Source organism: Meriones unguiculatus, chromosome 7 (genome assembly GCF_030254825.1).
Source record: "Meriones unguiculatus strain TT.TT164.6M chromosome 7, Bangor_MerUng_6.1, whole genome shotgun sequence".
In the NCBI taxonomy this organism is placed as follows: domain Eukaryota; kingdom Metazoa; phylum Chordata; class Mammalia; order Rodentia; family Muridae; genus Meriones; species Meriones unguiculatus.
The window spans coordinates 21,499,965-21,513,131 of NC_083355.1; the positions used below are offsets into that span (position 1 = coordinate 21,499,965).

At 44.5% G+C, this 13,167-nt stretch overlaps 1 protein-coding gene across 8 annotated transcripts; it reads left to right on the forward strand.

Moving 5' to 3' along the window:
- The first annotated feature begins 4,895 nt into the window (after positions 1-4,895).
- LOC110539722 (keratin-associated protein 4-6-like) lies at positions 4,896-12,133 on the forward strand. 8 transcript variants are annotated; one of them, XM_060386746.1, is made up of 3 exons: positions 4,896-5,002; positions 5,138-5,272; positions 11,773-12,133. In XM_060386746.1, exons 1-3 carry the CDS (start codon positions 4,896-4,898, stop codon positions 12,131-12,133), a joined length of 603 nt encoding a protein of 200 aa, XP_060242729.1. The 8 variants fall into 8 exon arrangements, with proteins under 8 accessions (XP_060242729.1, XP_060242732.1, XP_021482215.1 ...); XM_060386749.1 differs by lacking the exon at positions 11,773-12,133 and having other exon boundaries at positions 4,896-4,972; positions 5,078-5,498; XM_021626540.1 differs by lacking the exons at positions 4,896-5,002; positions 5,138-5,272 and adding an exon at positions 11,516-11,727.
- Positions 12,134-13,167: the final 1,034 nt, after the last annotated feature.

Sequence of the window (13,167 nt, forward strand, 5' to 3'; positions counted from 1 at the left end):
CTTCAACATTTTTTTTTGTTTTCTCTCTGCCAGTCATTATGGCTAGAGTGTAGAATCTCCATGTAACTTTTTTTTTCATATGTTTATTGACTATTTATACATCAGCTTTTTGTCTGTCCACATTTCTGTCTCTTTCTTACACAGAAGGACACATCACCAGTTGGGGGATGGGCTTAGACTTGAAAACTTAAATTGGCTTTTGGAAATACAATTTTTATTCAAACTAGAATTTAGTCTCACAGAAAAGGAGAGTCTTTCATTTGAGAAAGGACTGACATCCAGATTACATAATCAGCTAAAAAAGTATACCATTGAAAGAATAAATGGTCTAATCAGAAATGGACAAATGAACTGAACAGACACATCTTAAAAGAAGTACAATGGCTGACCAACATGTACCATTTAAAATACAAAATATATTTATCCATCAGGGAAATGCAAATCAAAACTAGGATGAAATTCCTCACCCCGGTCAGAACGGCTACCATGAGGAAAAGAAGCAACAAATGCTGCTGAGGATAAGGGAAGGGAGGGCCTTTCACCACAGCTGAGTAGGTAAATGAGTGGAGCCATTATGGAAATGAGTGTAGAAGATTTACCAAAAACCAAATACAGCAAGCCATGCAATCCTGTTTTATTACTCCAGGACTTATCTGAAAACAAACAAACAAACAAACAAACAAAACCCAACTGAATCAGTATGCAAATGATTTATCTGCATATGCATAATTATTGTGGAACTATTCTCATTGGCCAATATAATAGAATCAACCTAGATGCCTTTCGACAGATGAATGAATAAGGAAGTTATGGTACATATACATTGAATATTATTCAACCAAAAATAAATTATGTCATATACAGAAAAATATCTACAAATATAAAACATTGTGGAGTTTCATTCTTTCTTTTAAAAATGTTATCCATTCACATTTATTATATGTCAGCCACATTAACCCTGCATTACCATTTCACATCTCACCCACGTCTGCAGTGACCACTTTCCTCTACACAGATAGCCCTCCTTATGCATTCATGGTGTGTGTGTGTGTGTGTGTGTGTAAACACATATGTAAATATAAGATCCATAAATCTATTCTAAATTCTGTATATGCCAAGCAAGTACTCTACCACTGAGCTATATACAATCCAAACACTAGACTTTATATATGATAGAAAACACTTGGTATCTATCTTTCTGAATCTGGCATTTGGCTGGAAAAACAGAAATGCTATACAGAGAAAAGTGATAAAACTGTACCCAGCTCCTGGAAAGAGTGGAGCCAAAGCCTCAGCGGCATGGTAAGCCAGTGTGAGGGTTAACCTTGGCTGTCAACTTGACAACTCTCTCTCTCTGTGGGAGAGAGAACCACAGCGGATGAATTGCCTCCAGTGGATTGGGCTTTGGGCATGTCTGTGTGGCATGTTCTTAATTGATGATTGATGTGGGAGGCCACTGTGGGCTGGGCCACTGCTATGGCATTGGTCTTTGGAGATATAAGAAAGGTAGCTAAATCTGAGCCTGGAAGGAAGCCGGTGAGTAATTTCTCCTGTGGTTTCTTCTTGAGCATTCCCTTTGATGATGGGCTGCAACCTGTAAGCTAAAACAAGCTCTTGTCTCTCAAAGATGCTTTTGGTTGTGGAGTTTATTAGAGCAACAGAGAATAAAGTCAATCAGCCCCTTACCTCCTAAGGAGAGTGCCTGGCCATCCTAGCCCTGGGATAAGCCCTTCATTCTAACAAGCTTAAATCCAAATGTGGGGATTTGGTCACAGTGATTCCTCCTGCATGGTGGGCCAGAGCTGGAGAGAGCATCTAGTCATCAGCCATTGTCCTGGGTGGGGCTTACTATTTGAGATGAAGCTACTTTGCAGGCCTATAAAGAAGGAGCAATCACAAGTCAGGGAGACTGAGGATGCCCCAGTAAGTGTCTAGGTGGGAAACAGACACAAGAGGTAGTCATGAAGAGGGAAAGGTCTGATCTGGACATGATGAGAAGTTTAGGGAGCAGAGGAGTAGGTGGTTGGCAACGTGAGTGAACATTTCAGGTAGAAAGCTGAGATTTGGGCAGGGGCAAACGGAAATGTTACAGATAGTTCTGATCTCCAGTGAGCCATGTGTAGCTCTGAGTCATCAGGTTCTGTAATGGGATCACCAGGGTCTTTGCCCCATTAACTGGGAATTCTTTGGCTCTCTCCTATGACAGGAAAAAGTACAAGTCGTTCCTAAGAGCCGTGTCCACTTTCTTTAGAGCAAGTACAGGCTACAGGCTGAGGACACCACACAAGCCTCCTAAAGAGGTCCAATCACCAGCCCACGTCACTGGGCTATATTACCCTGGCTACATAAATCTAGCAATAAGGACCAAGACTGGGACGTAAATAGGCTAAGCACAAAGGAGCCTTATAAAAGCATCATGATTCCATCGGGCTTAAGTGCTGGAGGGCAGAAAGGGACTCTTGAAGTCAGTGCATCTTTTACCTGGTTCTTGAATCTTCCTCAACAACATCAACTCATACTTAAAGACCCTCCACTGACTTCACAGGGCAACCCATTCCACGAGCCGACCTCACAGGGTGAGTCACGTGTTTTTCTCTGAGATGCTCACCTACCCTCCCTGTATCGACACCCCACGGTCCTTTGGGGCAAGTCCCTCATTCAGAGCGCTTCATGCTACATTGCCATTGATTTACTCTAGCTTCTCGGGGCTCCGTTTCCAAAGTTTTCCCACCAGTTTCTCGTTATCACATTAACTTCAGTCTACATATACCACACTTGTTTCCATTGTTCTGGTCTCTGGAATTAAGCTCGTGTTGCAGTTGGGTTCTGACTGCTTAGAGAAGAGGGGAATTATTTATTTCGCAGAGTCAACCCCACACTTCCATGAATGCACGAGTGTTTGCACCCAGGAGCTTTAGTGTCTCAGGGTTTAATGTCTGCAAATGGTTGGCAGTGTGAGCTAACACTGAGCTCACTATAGTGTTGAAATACCCAGGAATTTGCTATTGTAAACCACACCAATCTCTTTGAAGTGCACATTGATACCTCTACAGCAATAGGTCTCAAAAGTTTTTCTTCCTTTTTTTTTTCTATGTCGTTCATGTTAGCCACACATTGATGATGATATAGCCTAGGTTAGCCTCAAACTCATAGATATCTTTTAGCCTCCTAAGAGCTTTTCAGTAGCCTAATTGCTAAGTGAGAGTACAAGTATGCACTCCTATGCCCAGTTTCAACCCATTGCTTCTCCTACAGCCAAGAGTAACTTGCTAATTTGATCTAAATTTTATGCCTAGCTAAATGTAGATGAGGTTGGGCACAAACTCAGGGACTGTAGGTATTTTTTTTTAAGCCATCTTCTAAGAAGTTTAGATGCATTCAGTCCTCACAGTATTGTTCACCTTCATGGTAGCAACATAGTTAGTTGGTTAGTTAGTTAGTTAGTCATTTAGTTAGTTAGTTAGTTGGTTTTGTTCTAGTTAGTCTGTTTGGGGATTTGACACTGCCTCTGAAAAAATCTGCAACCCCTACTAGTGTTTTCTCTCATGCATGACCAAAGCATTTGGAGAAATGATTCTGCCATTCAGCACAGTTACCCTTTCTTAGCATTCATAATCCCCAGACATTCAGAAAAATAGAGTTTACGGGAACGAGCCCAACACGGGCATTGTCCAGGTGCTGTACAGTGAAAGGCAGCAGGAACCTGAAAGTTCATGGCATAAAACCAGGATCTCCTTCCTCAGGGCCCCTTGACTCCAGAGATGGAACAGCGTAAGAGGCGGTTGGAGTTGTTTTGTTTTGTTTTCTTCCAAAGAGTCAGCAGCTACGAGTTGAGTTAGGCATAGTTTTCAGTCTTTAAGAATGTACTGTGTTTTCACAGTGAAAACACCAAGGCAGATGTCCTCTGAGTTGGAAATCAGTACCTATCATCTCCTGTTCATGGAAGATACAACTAGAGAGTAAATGCTGACTGACAACCCAGACGACAAAGCAAAAGGGCATTGGGGCCTTTCACAGGACCAGCCCAACATGGCAGGGTCCACATTAGCGAAACAGAGAAGCACACACCGTGAGCGATGGTGGGCGGGCAGGCAAGCGCATCTTTTAAAAAAAAATGGGAAATGTGTCAGTGTGGCCCACTGAAGCCAGAAAGACAATACCTAGTAGAGAAAACCAGCTCCACAGCAGCGAGCCGAGGGGCCTGGATCTCATGGTGAAGCCAACTTCCCCTGAGATGCCCTAAGGATAAGTTTGGGGTATTTGTGCTGGGAAAAAAAAGGAAATATCAAAATATCATGTCTTAACTATTGTATCTGAAAATACTGCTGCGTTTCCCATGAGAAAGTCTAAACACTGGGCCGTGAATCACAGCTGGCAGGAGATAAATCAGTGCCGTGTTTTTCACATTCAAACTTTTTTTTTTCCTGACAATCTGCCCTGAAGCAATCAGACTGCACCATGAGCTTACTCCCCTGGGTGCTCAGAGACAAGTAAATGCAAGAAGAATTGTTGTCCCACCAGGATAGACAGACTAGGCCATGTGAATGGAGACTGATGTGTAGTATATTCTAGAGGCAAAATGTCACGTGACAGTGCCCTCTGACGATGTTAAGTTGGAAAGGTAATTCAGGAAGTCTGACGTGAATTCTAACACAGCAGGAAGAGAGATTGTGTTTCCTACACAATCTGAGAACGTAACCAGGAAAACAATCTTGCCTAATTCTATAATCATGTAATATTTATCAACACAAACAATAACAAGGAAAGAATGCTGTACATGAGGACATCAGCCCCTCGGCAGGGTATAAAAGGGGATGTGGGAAGGGAGACTCCCACTGTCAAACTTTCCAACCCACCTTCTTGAAAACCCACCCAGAACCTCCACCTCTGACACCATGGTCAGCTCCTATTGTGGCTCTGTCTGCTCTGAGGAGGGCTGTGGCCAAGGCTGCTGCCAGCCCAGCTGCTGCGTGTCCAGCTGTTGCAGGCCCACCTGCTGTGTGTCCAGCTGCTGCAGGCCCAGCTGCTGTGTATCCAGCTGTTGCAGGCCCAGCTGCTGTGTGTCCAGCTGCTGCAGGCCCAGCTGCTGTGTATCCAGCTGTTGCAGGCCCAGCTGCTGTGTGTCCAGCTGCTGCAGGCCCAGCTGCTGTGTGTCCAGCTGCTGCAGGCCCAGCTGTTGTCAGTCTGTGTGCTGCCAGCCCAGCTGCTGCCGCCCCAGCTGCTGCATTTCTAGCTGCTGCCGTCCTACCTGCTGCCAGCCCAGCTGCTGTATGTCCAGCTGCTGCAGGCCCAGTTGCTGTGTGCCCAGCTGCTGCAGGCCCCAGTGCTGCCAGTCTGTGTGCTGCCAGCCCACCTGCTGCCGCCCCAGCTGCTGTGTGTCCAGCTGCTGCCGCCCCTGTTCTGGTGGTTCCAGTTGTTGTGGGTCCAGCTGCTGCAGGCCCACCTGTTGCCAGACCACCTGCTGTCGCCCAGCATGCTCTAGTTGTTCTTGTTGCTGAGGGCTCTCACCCACATTCTCCTGTTCTTCACCAACCAACAACCCCTGTGTAGACCACCTGCGGGCTGAATCCTAAGATGCCAGATGTAAACCCTCAATTCCAGTTAGATTGCTGGTTTTGCCTACAGTATATCCTATCTGTTACTCTTGTTACTCTTTCTCTCCTATATGAACACAACTCTCAATTACCTTTAGATTCCTTGAAACTATTATGTGACCCCCATGAAAATACTTGTTATCTGCCCCATTTCCAAAACGGAGTTTTTCCTACACCTTAAATAAATATAGATCTTTGTGGCCAAATAAATACAAAGGCATTTTGTCTTCTTTTCCCTTTCTGTTGTCACCTATTAGCTTTTCTGTAGTCCATCTCTAAAAACAAAACAAACAAACAAAAAAGACCACATGCATGCCAGCTTTTTGCCTGCAGAAATCTTCATTTGGAAACATAAATATGGATGTTTAGAGCCAGAACCTGGGATCCTTCCTGCAGACAGTCTTCTACAAAGAGCAGGCTTTAGGCAGGAGAGTTCCGACCTCTGCGCTCCTGCATGCACTAAAGGAGATATCAGCACGTACTGTGCTGAAGCAGGCTGAGTTCAAGGGGCTGCAAGAAGTGTGTGCTTTGCTGTGTTTAGCAAAAGCGGAACCTTAAACGGGAACTTTGGCAGGAAGCATTAACAAGAAAAGGCTCTCCAGAGGAGCCTGGGAGAAACGTCCAGGAAGACAACATTATAGGAGTGGAAACGAAGTGTGCCTTCCGTAAGTGCCGACCCAGTTGACATCGTTTGGCAACTTGGGAGCTTCTAGAATGCAAGCAGGACTGCAGCCCTTCCTTTTTTAGAGGCAAAGTGTCTGGACCTTTCTTCGCACTGCTATTCAGTTATCACCACCTGTGACCACTCGACATAGGAGGAGAGGGGCAGGTAGGGCAGACATGTGGAGAGAAAGTAGCATATGTTTACAAACAATTACCACCGTCCCCCCAGAACACAGCACAGAGCAAAGGAGCCACCTGCATTGTGTGCTCAGACTCCCTTAAGGCTGCATCAGCTCCTGCCTCCAGGTTCCCGTCCTGCCCTGAGTCCTGCTTGAGTCCTGCCCTGACTTCTCTCAGGGACAGACTGATATGGAAGTGTAAGCTCAAACAAACCCTTTCTCTCCCAGAGTGCTTTTGGTTACGGTGTTCATCAAAGCAACAGAAATACTAAGACACATCCCAATGGAGGGCCTGCCTCCATGAGCTATAAACGTCTCCTGCTGTTCCTCCTCTTGAGGGTAGGGTTCACAACACCTCCTAATGTTGATGTTCTGTGTTACAACACCCAGTGGTTAACACATAGCATTTGGTGGATACTCTGAATAGTCAAAGCACAGCAACCACATATACCACAAAGTGAGCATAACTGGAACACTAAGCAAAAGAACTGAAATTCAAAATGCCTAGAGTGGGATTCTGCCCCGTAGAGCATTAAGAAACAGCAAAACTAAACTTCATAAGATGCAAACCTAGGTAACTGAACTTTTAATTAAAGAAATTTAAAAAAGACTACTTCAAAAAATTTGACTAGTGAATCTGTGGTGGAGGGAGAGAAGGAGATACAGTCAAGAAGGACAAATGGGAACTCGACTTTAGGATGCAAAGAGTCTCCACCGGGCTTTGGGTGGGTAGATACTGGCTTAGTAATTATTTTCTATATTGCACATGAATATTTCATATATCTTCCTGTGTTTTTTTTTTTAATAATGCTAAAAGAGTGGGGCTCTCTAACCACTGTGGACAGCAGAGTAACAATCTGTGGGAGGCAAGAAAGCAGTTTGGTTCAACATGACTAAATAGCCGGTATTGATTCAAACTTCGGGAGTCTGACTCTGAGTAGTTTATTTTAGGTGCATTTAAGTACAGCACAAATTGGTGAACGCTTACCTGGTGACAGTTAACCTGATTCCTTACGTACAACAAAGCACACACAAATCTCCTCGAGGAACAAAGCAAGCTAAGTAAAGATTGGATGTGACTGCCCCGAAACTCTCCCTAAAGTCCATGTGACGTTGTCCATAGAGATGGGTTCTATAGATTGAGTGCATGTGACAGCTTCTGTAAAGACAGGTTCTATAGATCGACTGAGGAAAACAAGCTCACGATAAGGGGAGGATCGATGCGGTCTTGGCCACACAGGTAGTGCAAAGGTCAGCAGGCTATTAATCACACCTGCTCTCATCCTTCTGGATGGATAGCAGGCCATGCACCACTTCCTTTGAAAGAATGACTCTATGTGTTTAACATTCCAGCTTCCCCTTATCTGTGAGCACAGAGACTTCCTACAACCAAATACTTACAACCATCAGGGTGTAAGTAAATGACATGTAATGACTTTCTTTTCTTTTACTTTTATTAATTACACTTTATTCATTTTGTATCCTCCCATAAACCCCTCCCTCCTCCCCTCCTAATCCCACCTCCTCTCCCCCTTCTTCACGCATGCCCCTCCCCAAGTCCACTGATAGGGGAGGTCCCCCTCTCCTTCCTTCCGATCTTAGCCTATCAGATCTCATCAGGAGTGGCTGCTTGTCATCTTCTGTGGCCTGGTAAGGCTGCTCCCCCCCTTAGGGGGAGGTGATCAAAGAGCAGGCCAATCAGATTATGTCAGAGGATGTAATGACTTTTAAAGAGCAAGGTGAAATTAAATCAGCAGTAGGCAGACACTGTTATTACCTCACAAATAGTTCTTAGCATGCATCATTTCCACCATAGGCCCAACAATATTATTTAAATATATGTTCTGAAATATGTAAGTGAAGCTTGGATATTTTTTTTTTTTACTATAAAGTAACATAGATGAATCCAAAATAAGGTTTATTTTTCTCTCTGTCAAAAATAGCTATTTGTGTCTCTATTTAGGTAAAGATACAAATGGAGAAAAAAAAAAAGCCAGAATGAATCCCACCTACGGGCAGTATATTTTAGCTACATAGAGAATACATAGGAGGTATTTACTAAAGAGATGGACTGCGAATTTACATAGCATCCGTGATGCCTAACGGGGAAGTCTGGTTTGTTTACCGTGCCTTTAAAGTAATAATGATCACCAGGCATTGGTTTATTTACATCTTCAGTGGAAATTGACCCAGTTCTTAGAATGGACAGCATATGTAAATATCAGCCACGCCCCTTCCCACTCCTGCCGTGTTTATCAGGGTCCTTCCGTTATGGTGTCGTAAAATGACAGAAAGATAAACAGCCCAAGAGGAAGAAAATTCTGTAACGGGGAAAAAAAAATTATTCACCACCTTTTACTCGGTGTGAAAAAAAAAAGAGGTATCTGTCAGTGTGCTCCAGAGGTTAAGTATCAATTCTACTTAAATAGGTTGTGGGCAGAATTTATCCAGCGTGTGGAATGGTGATGGTCCCACCTCTGAGTTTCCTCTGTAAGGTCACTCAGTGGAAGGGTCTCTCTATAGTAATCTTTCACTGTGCTTCAAGCTAGAGCAGTTTCTCTTATCCATGTGAGTCTGTCGGTGTTGGTAATAGAGTAGCTTATAACAGAAAAGAGTGTTAAAGTGCCTAAAGTGCATTGTTTGTAATTCAGAACGGTTTCTCTGTTAGTCACATGCCATTAATTAAAATTTCATTATTCTGCAACCTGTTTTCTTAGTTGAAGTGGACACAAATGGATGTGATATGGACGGTTAAAGGAGTTGGGTCTCAGACATCAATGCCCATTGAAAGAATCTGAGAAGATGGAAAATCTTTTGAGCTCCAGACTTTACTCCAGACCAATTCCCTAAGGACGGTTCTGGGCAGAAGCCAAGACTGGCCAGTTTGCAATACTCTTCATGGTGGTGCCACCATATAGCCAGCTGCGGGAACCACTGGCTCAGGGACTGGTATTATCTTTGGGGCTGGAGAGAATGGCTCAGCCATTGCTGTGCTTATAAGAGTCCAGTTGGAGGATCAGTTGTGTCAGAGGACTCGGAACTTGGCTTTAACTCCAGCTCTGTGTGATGTCATTGACTGGCTTCTACAAACACCTGCATACACATGCATATCCATACATCCCCACACCTCCTACAAATAAGAATACAAAAACTGAATATTGAGTCACTCCCCCCCCAGCAAAAGCCATAAAAAAATAGATCTTAAAAAGTAACATATTCTGCTTTTTGAGGTATAAGGGAATGTCTTTCTTTTTTAAAAAACTATAATTTATTTATTACAATTTATTCACCTTGTATCCCGGCTGTAGCACCCTCCTTCCTCCCAGTCCCACCCACTGTCCCCACCCACCCTCCCTCTTCTCCTCCTATGCCCTTTCCTTAGTTTCCTGAAGGGGAGGACCTCCTCCCCTTCTATCTGACCCTAGCCTATTAGGCTTCATCAAGGCTGGCTACATCATTTTCCTCTGTGGCCTGGCAAGGCTGTACCGCCCCCCAGGGGTAGATGAACAAAGAGTCAGCCGCTGAGTTCATGTCAGAGACAGCCCTGATCCCCTTATTAGGAAACCCACTTGGAAACTGAGAATCCTATGGGCTTCCTCTGAGGAGGGGTTCTAGGTCCTCTCCATGCATGGTCCTTGGTTGGAGTTTTGGTCTCTGTAGGCCCCGCTGGGCCCAGGTTTTTTGTTTTTTGGCTCTGTTGGTCTCCTTGTGAAGTTCCTGTCCTTTCCAGGTCTTTCTATTTCCCTCTTCTTCCATAAAGATTCTGGCACTCTTCCCAAAGTTTGGCTATGAGTCTCAGTATCTCCTTTGATACCCTGGTGGGTAGAGTCTTTCAGAGGTCCCCTGTGGAAGGCTCCTGTCCTGTCCTTGTCTTCTCCTATTTCTGATGCCTATCCTGTTGCCCTTCTGAGTGAGGTTTTAGCCTCTTCTCTAGGGCCCTCCTTGTTGGTTTGCTTCTTTAGGTCTATAGATAGAGTTTAGTATGTTTATCCTATATTATATGGCTAACATCCATTTATAAGTGAGTATATACCATGTGTGTCTTTCTGCTTTGGGGTTACCTAACTCAGGATTATCTTTTCTAGTTCTCATCATTTGCCTGCAAATTTCATGATTTCTTTGTTTTTAATTGCTGAGTAATATTCCATCATATAAATGTACCACACTTTCTGTATCCATTCCTCAGTTGAGGGACATCTAAGTTGTTTCCAGATTCTGCCTATTACAAATAAAGCTGCTATGAACATAGTTAAGCAAATGTCCTTACTGAATAGAGGGGCATCTTTTGGGTATATGCTCAGGCATGGTATGGCTGGATCTTGAGGCAGCACTATTCCTAATTGTCTGAGAAAGTGCCAGATTGATTTCCAAAGTGGCTGTACAAGGTTACATCCCCACCAGCAATGGAGGAGGGTTCCCCTTCCTCCACAACCTCTCCAGCATACATCATCCCTTGAGTTTTTTATCTTGGCCAGGAAATGTCTTTCTTAATGCCTTAAATTTATATAGAAGTCTCAATAACTAACAAAACACCTTTCGTTGGTGCTTTTATTTGTCTCTGCATATCTTTTATTAAAATATTAGGCACATATATGTGTTTAAGTCTATGTATGAGTTTGTGTACATTCAGCAGAAGTCTCAATTTCTTAGACTGTAAGAGATACATTCATGGAATGGCATCAGCACATTTCTGGCCTACAGGTGCAGCGGGCCATACAAGATGAGAACAAAGTGAAGAGAACCAAGATGCACAGGATGTCACATGTCAGGTGACGGTGCCCCTGGAAGAAACTGAAACAGGAAAGACATTTAACTGGTGGCTCAGTAACAGCAGACAATGAGCATACCAGGAAAAGGAACTTTTTTTCTTTTTTTTTAATCCACCGTGAAAATTTAACCAGGAAAAGAAACTTGCCTAATTTGATAATTACCTATATTAATATAAACAATAACAAGGAAAGAATGCTGCATGTGAGAATAACAGCCCCTCAGCAGGGTATAAAAGGGGGTGTGGGCGGGGAGACTCCCACTTCCAAACCTTCCAACAACCTTCTTAAACTCATCTCCACCTCTGACACTATGGTCAACTCCTGCTGTGACTCTGTCTGCTCTGAGGAGGGCTGTGGCCAAGGCTGCTGCCAGCCCACCTGTTGTAGGACCACCTGTTGTCGCCCCAGCTGCTGTGTGTCCAGCTGCTGCTGCCCTAGCTGCTGTATGTCCAGCTGCTGCAGACCCCAACGCTGCCAGTCTATCTGCTGCCAGCCCAGCTGCTGTCGTCCCAGCTGCTACAGGCCCTCTTGCTGCATCTCCAGCTGCTGCCGCCCCTGCTGTAGCAGTTCCAGCTGCTGCCAGCCCAGCTGTTGCATTTCTAGCTGCTGCCGCCCCAGCTGTTGTGTGTCCAGCTGCTGTAGACCCAGCTGCTGCCGCCCCAGCTGCTGTGTGTCCAGCTGCTGCAGACCCAGCTGCTGCCGCCCCAGCTGCTGTGTGTCCAGCTGCTGCAGGCCCCAGTGCTGTCAGTCTGTGTGTTGCCAGCCCACCTGCTGTCGCCCCAGCTGCTGCATTTCTAGCTGCTGCAGGCCCAGCTGCTGTGTGTCCATCTGCTGCAGGCCCCAGTGCTGCATCTCCAGCTGCTGCCGCCCCAGCTGTTGCCAGACCACCTGCTGCCGCCCAGCATGTTCTAGTGGCTCTTGTTGCTAAGCACGGTCACCCACAGTCTCCTGTTCTTCTTCACACATGAGTCCTGGTGTAGACCGCCTGTGTGCTGAGTCCCAGGAGTCTCATTATAAAACCTCTGATACAACTGAGACTGTTTGGGACAATTCCCACCTGCTTAGAATCTGTCTAACGTGAACACACATTTGAGCATTCTTTGAACTCTATGAACTCTTGCAGTAATTTGTTCTGTGCTATATTAAAAAAAAAACAAAAACAAAACAAAACAACAAGATTTTTGCATCTTAAATAAATTGAAAGTTTAAAGGTACACAAATAAAATGTCATTGTGTCTTCTTATTTTTCTTGCTGAAATCGTCCTCAATTGCCCCTTAATCCCTCAGTAAACTCAGAGTTTATTGGCTCACACAGGTGACAGGCATTCCACTGGGTTTTCAAACCTCATGACTAGGAATATTCTAGCATATCTGCTTCAATGCATTATTCCCCTTTATGGGTCATGAAAGGCCAAACAAATCTAGAGTAATAATCAACAATTATGCTACACTCCCTAAACATGTAACAGCTAAAACAACACATTTGTTAGGTGTGTCTGTGGAATCAGGTACAACAGGCTACGATGTCTGTGTCCTTGGATGTCACACAGCTTCGGAAAAGGTGTCACTTGGCACCGGGCCTCACATTAGAACCAACCTGGAAGGGTGGTACGCTCTCATATTCAATTCTGTGGTTGCCGAGAACATTTGTTTTCTTTACAGTATTGGAGTGAGAGCTTCGAAACTCCCTCACAGCACATGGAATCATCAAAGCCAGTGACAAAGGGAGAATATTAGTTGGTCACCAAGAGGAAAGTCACACTTTTGGTCACTTCCTCCTTGGTTGTTGTTACGTGCTGCTGTTCAGAAGTAAATGGCTCACAGAAAGGGAATAATACATATCCTGTGAAACAGCAGGTAGGGAGAACTGGAGTCCACATTAGGGGAACTCTGTTCCCAGGTAGACTATAACATCAAGCAAAAGCAGGGAAAGTATGAATAGTGATAGTCTATGCAATGTTT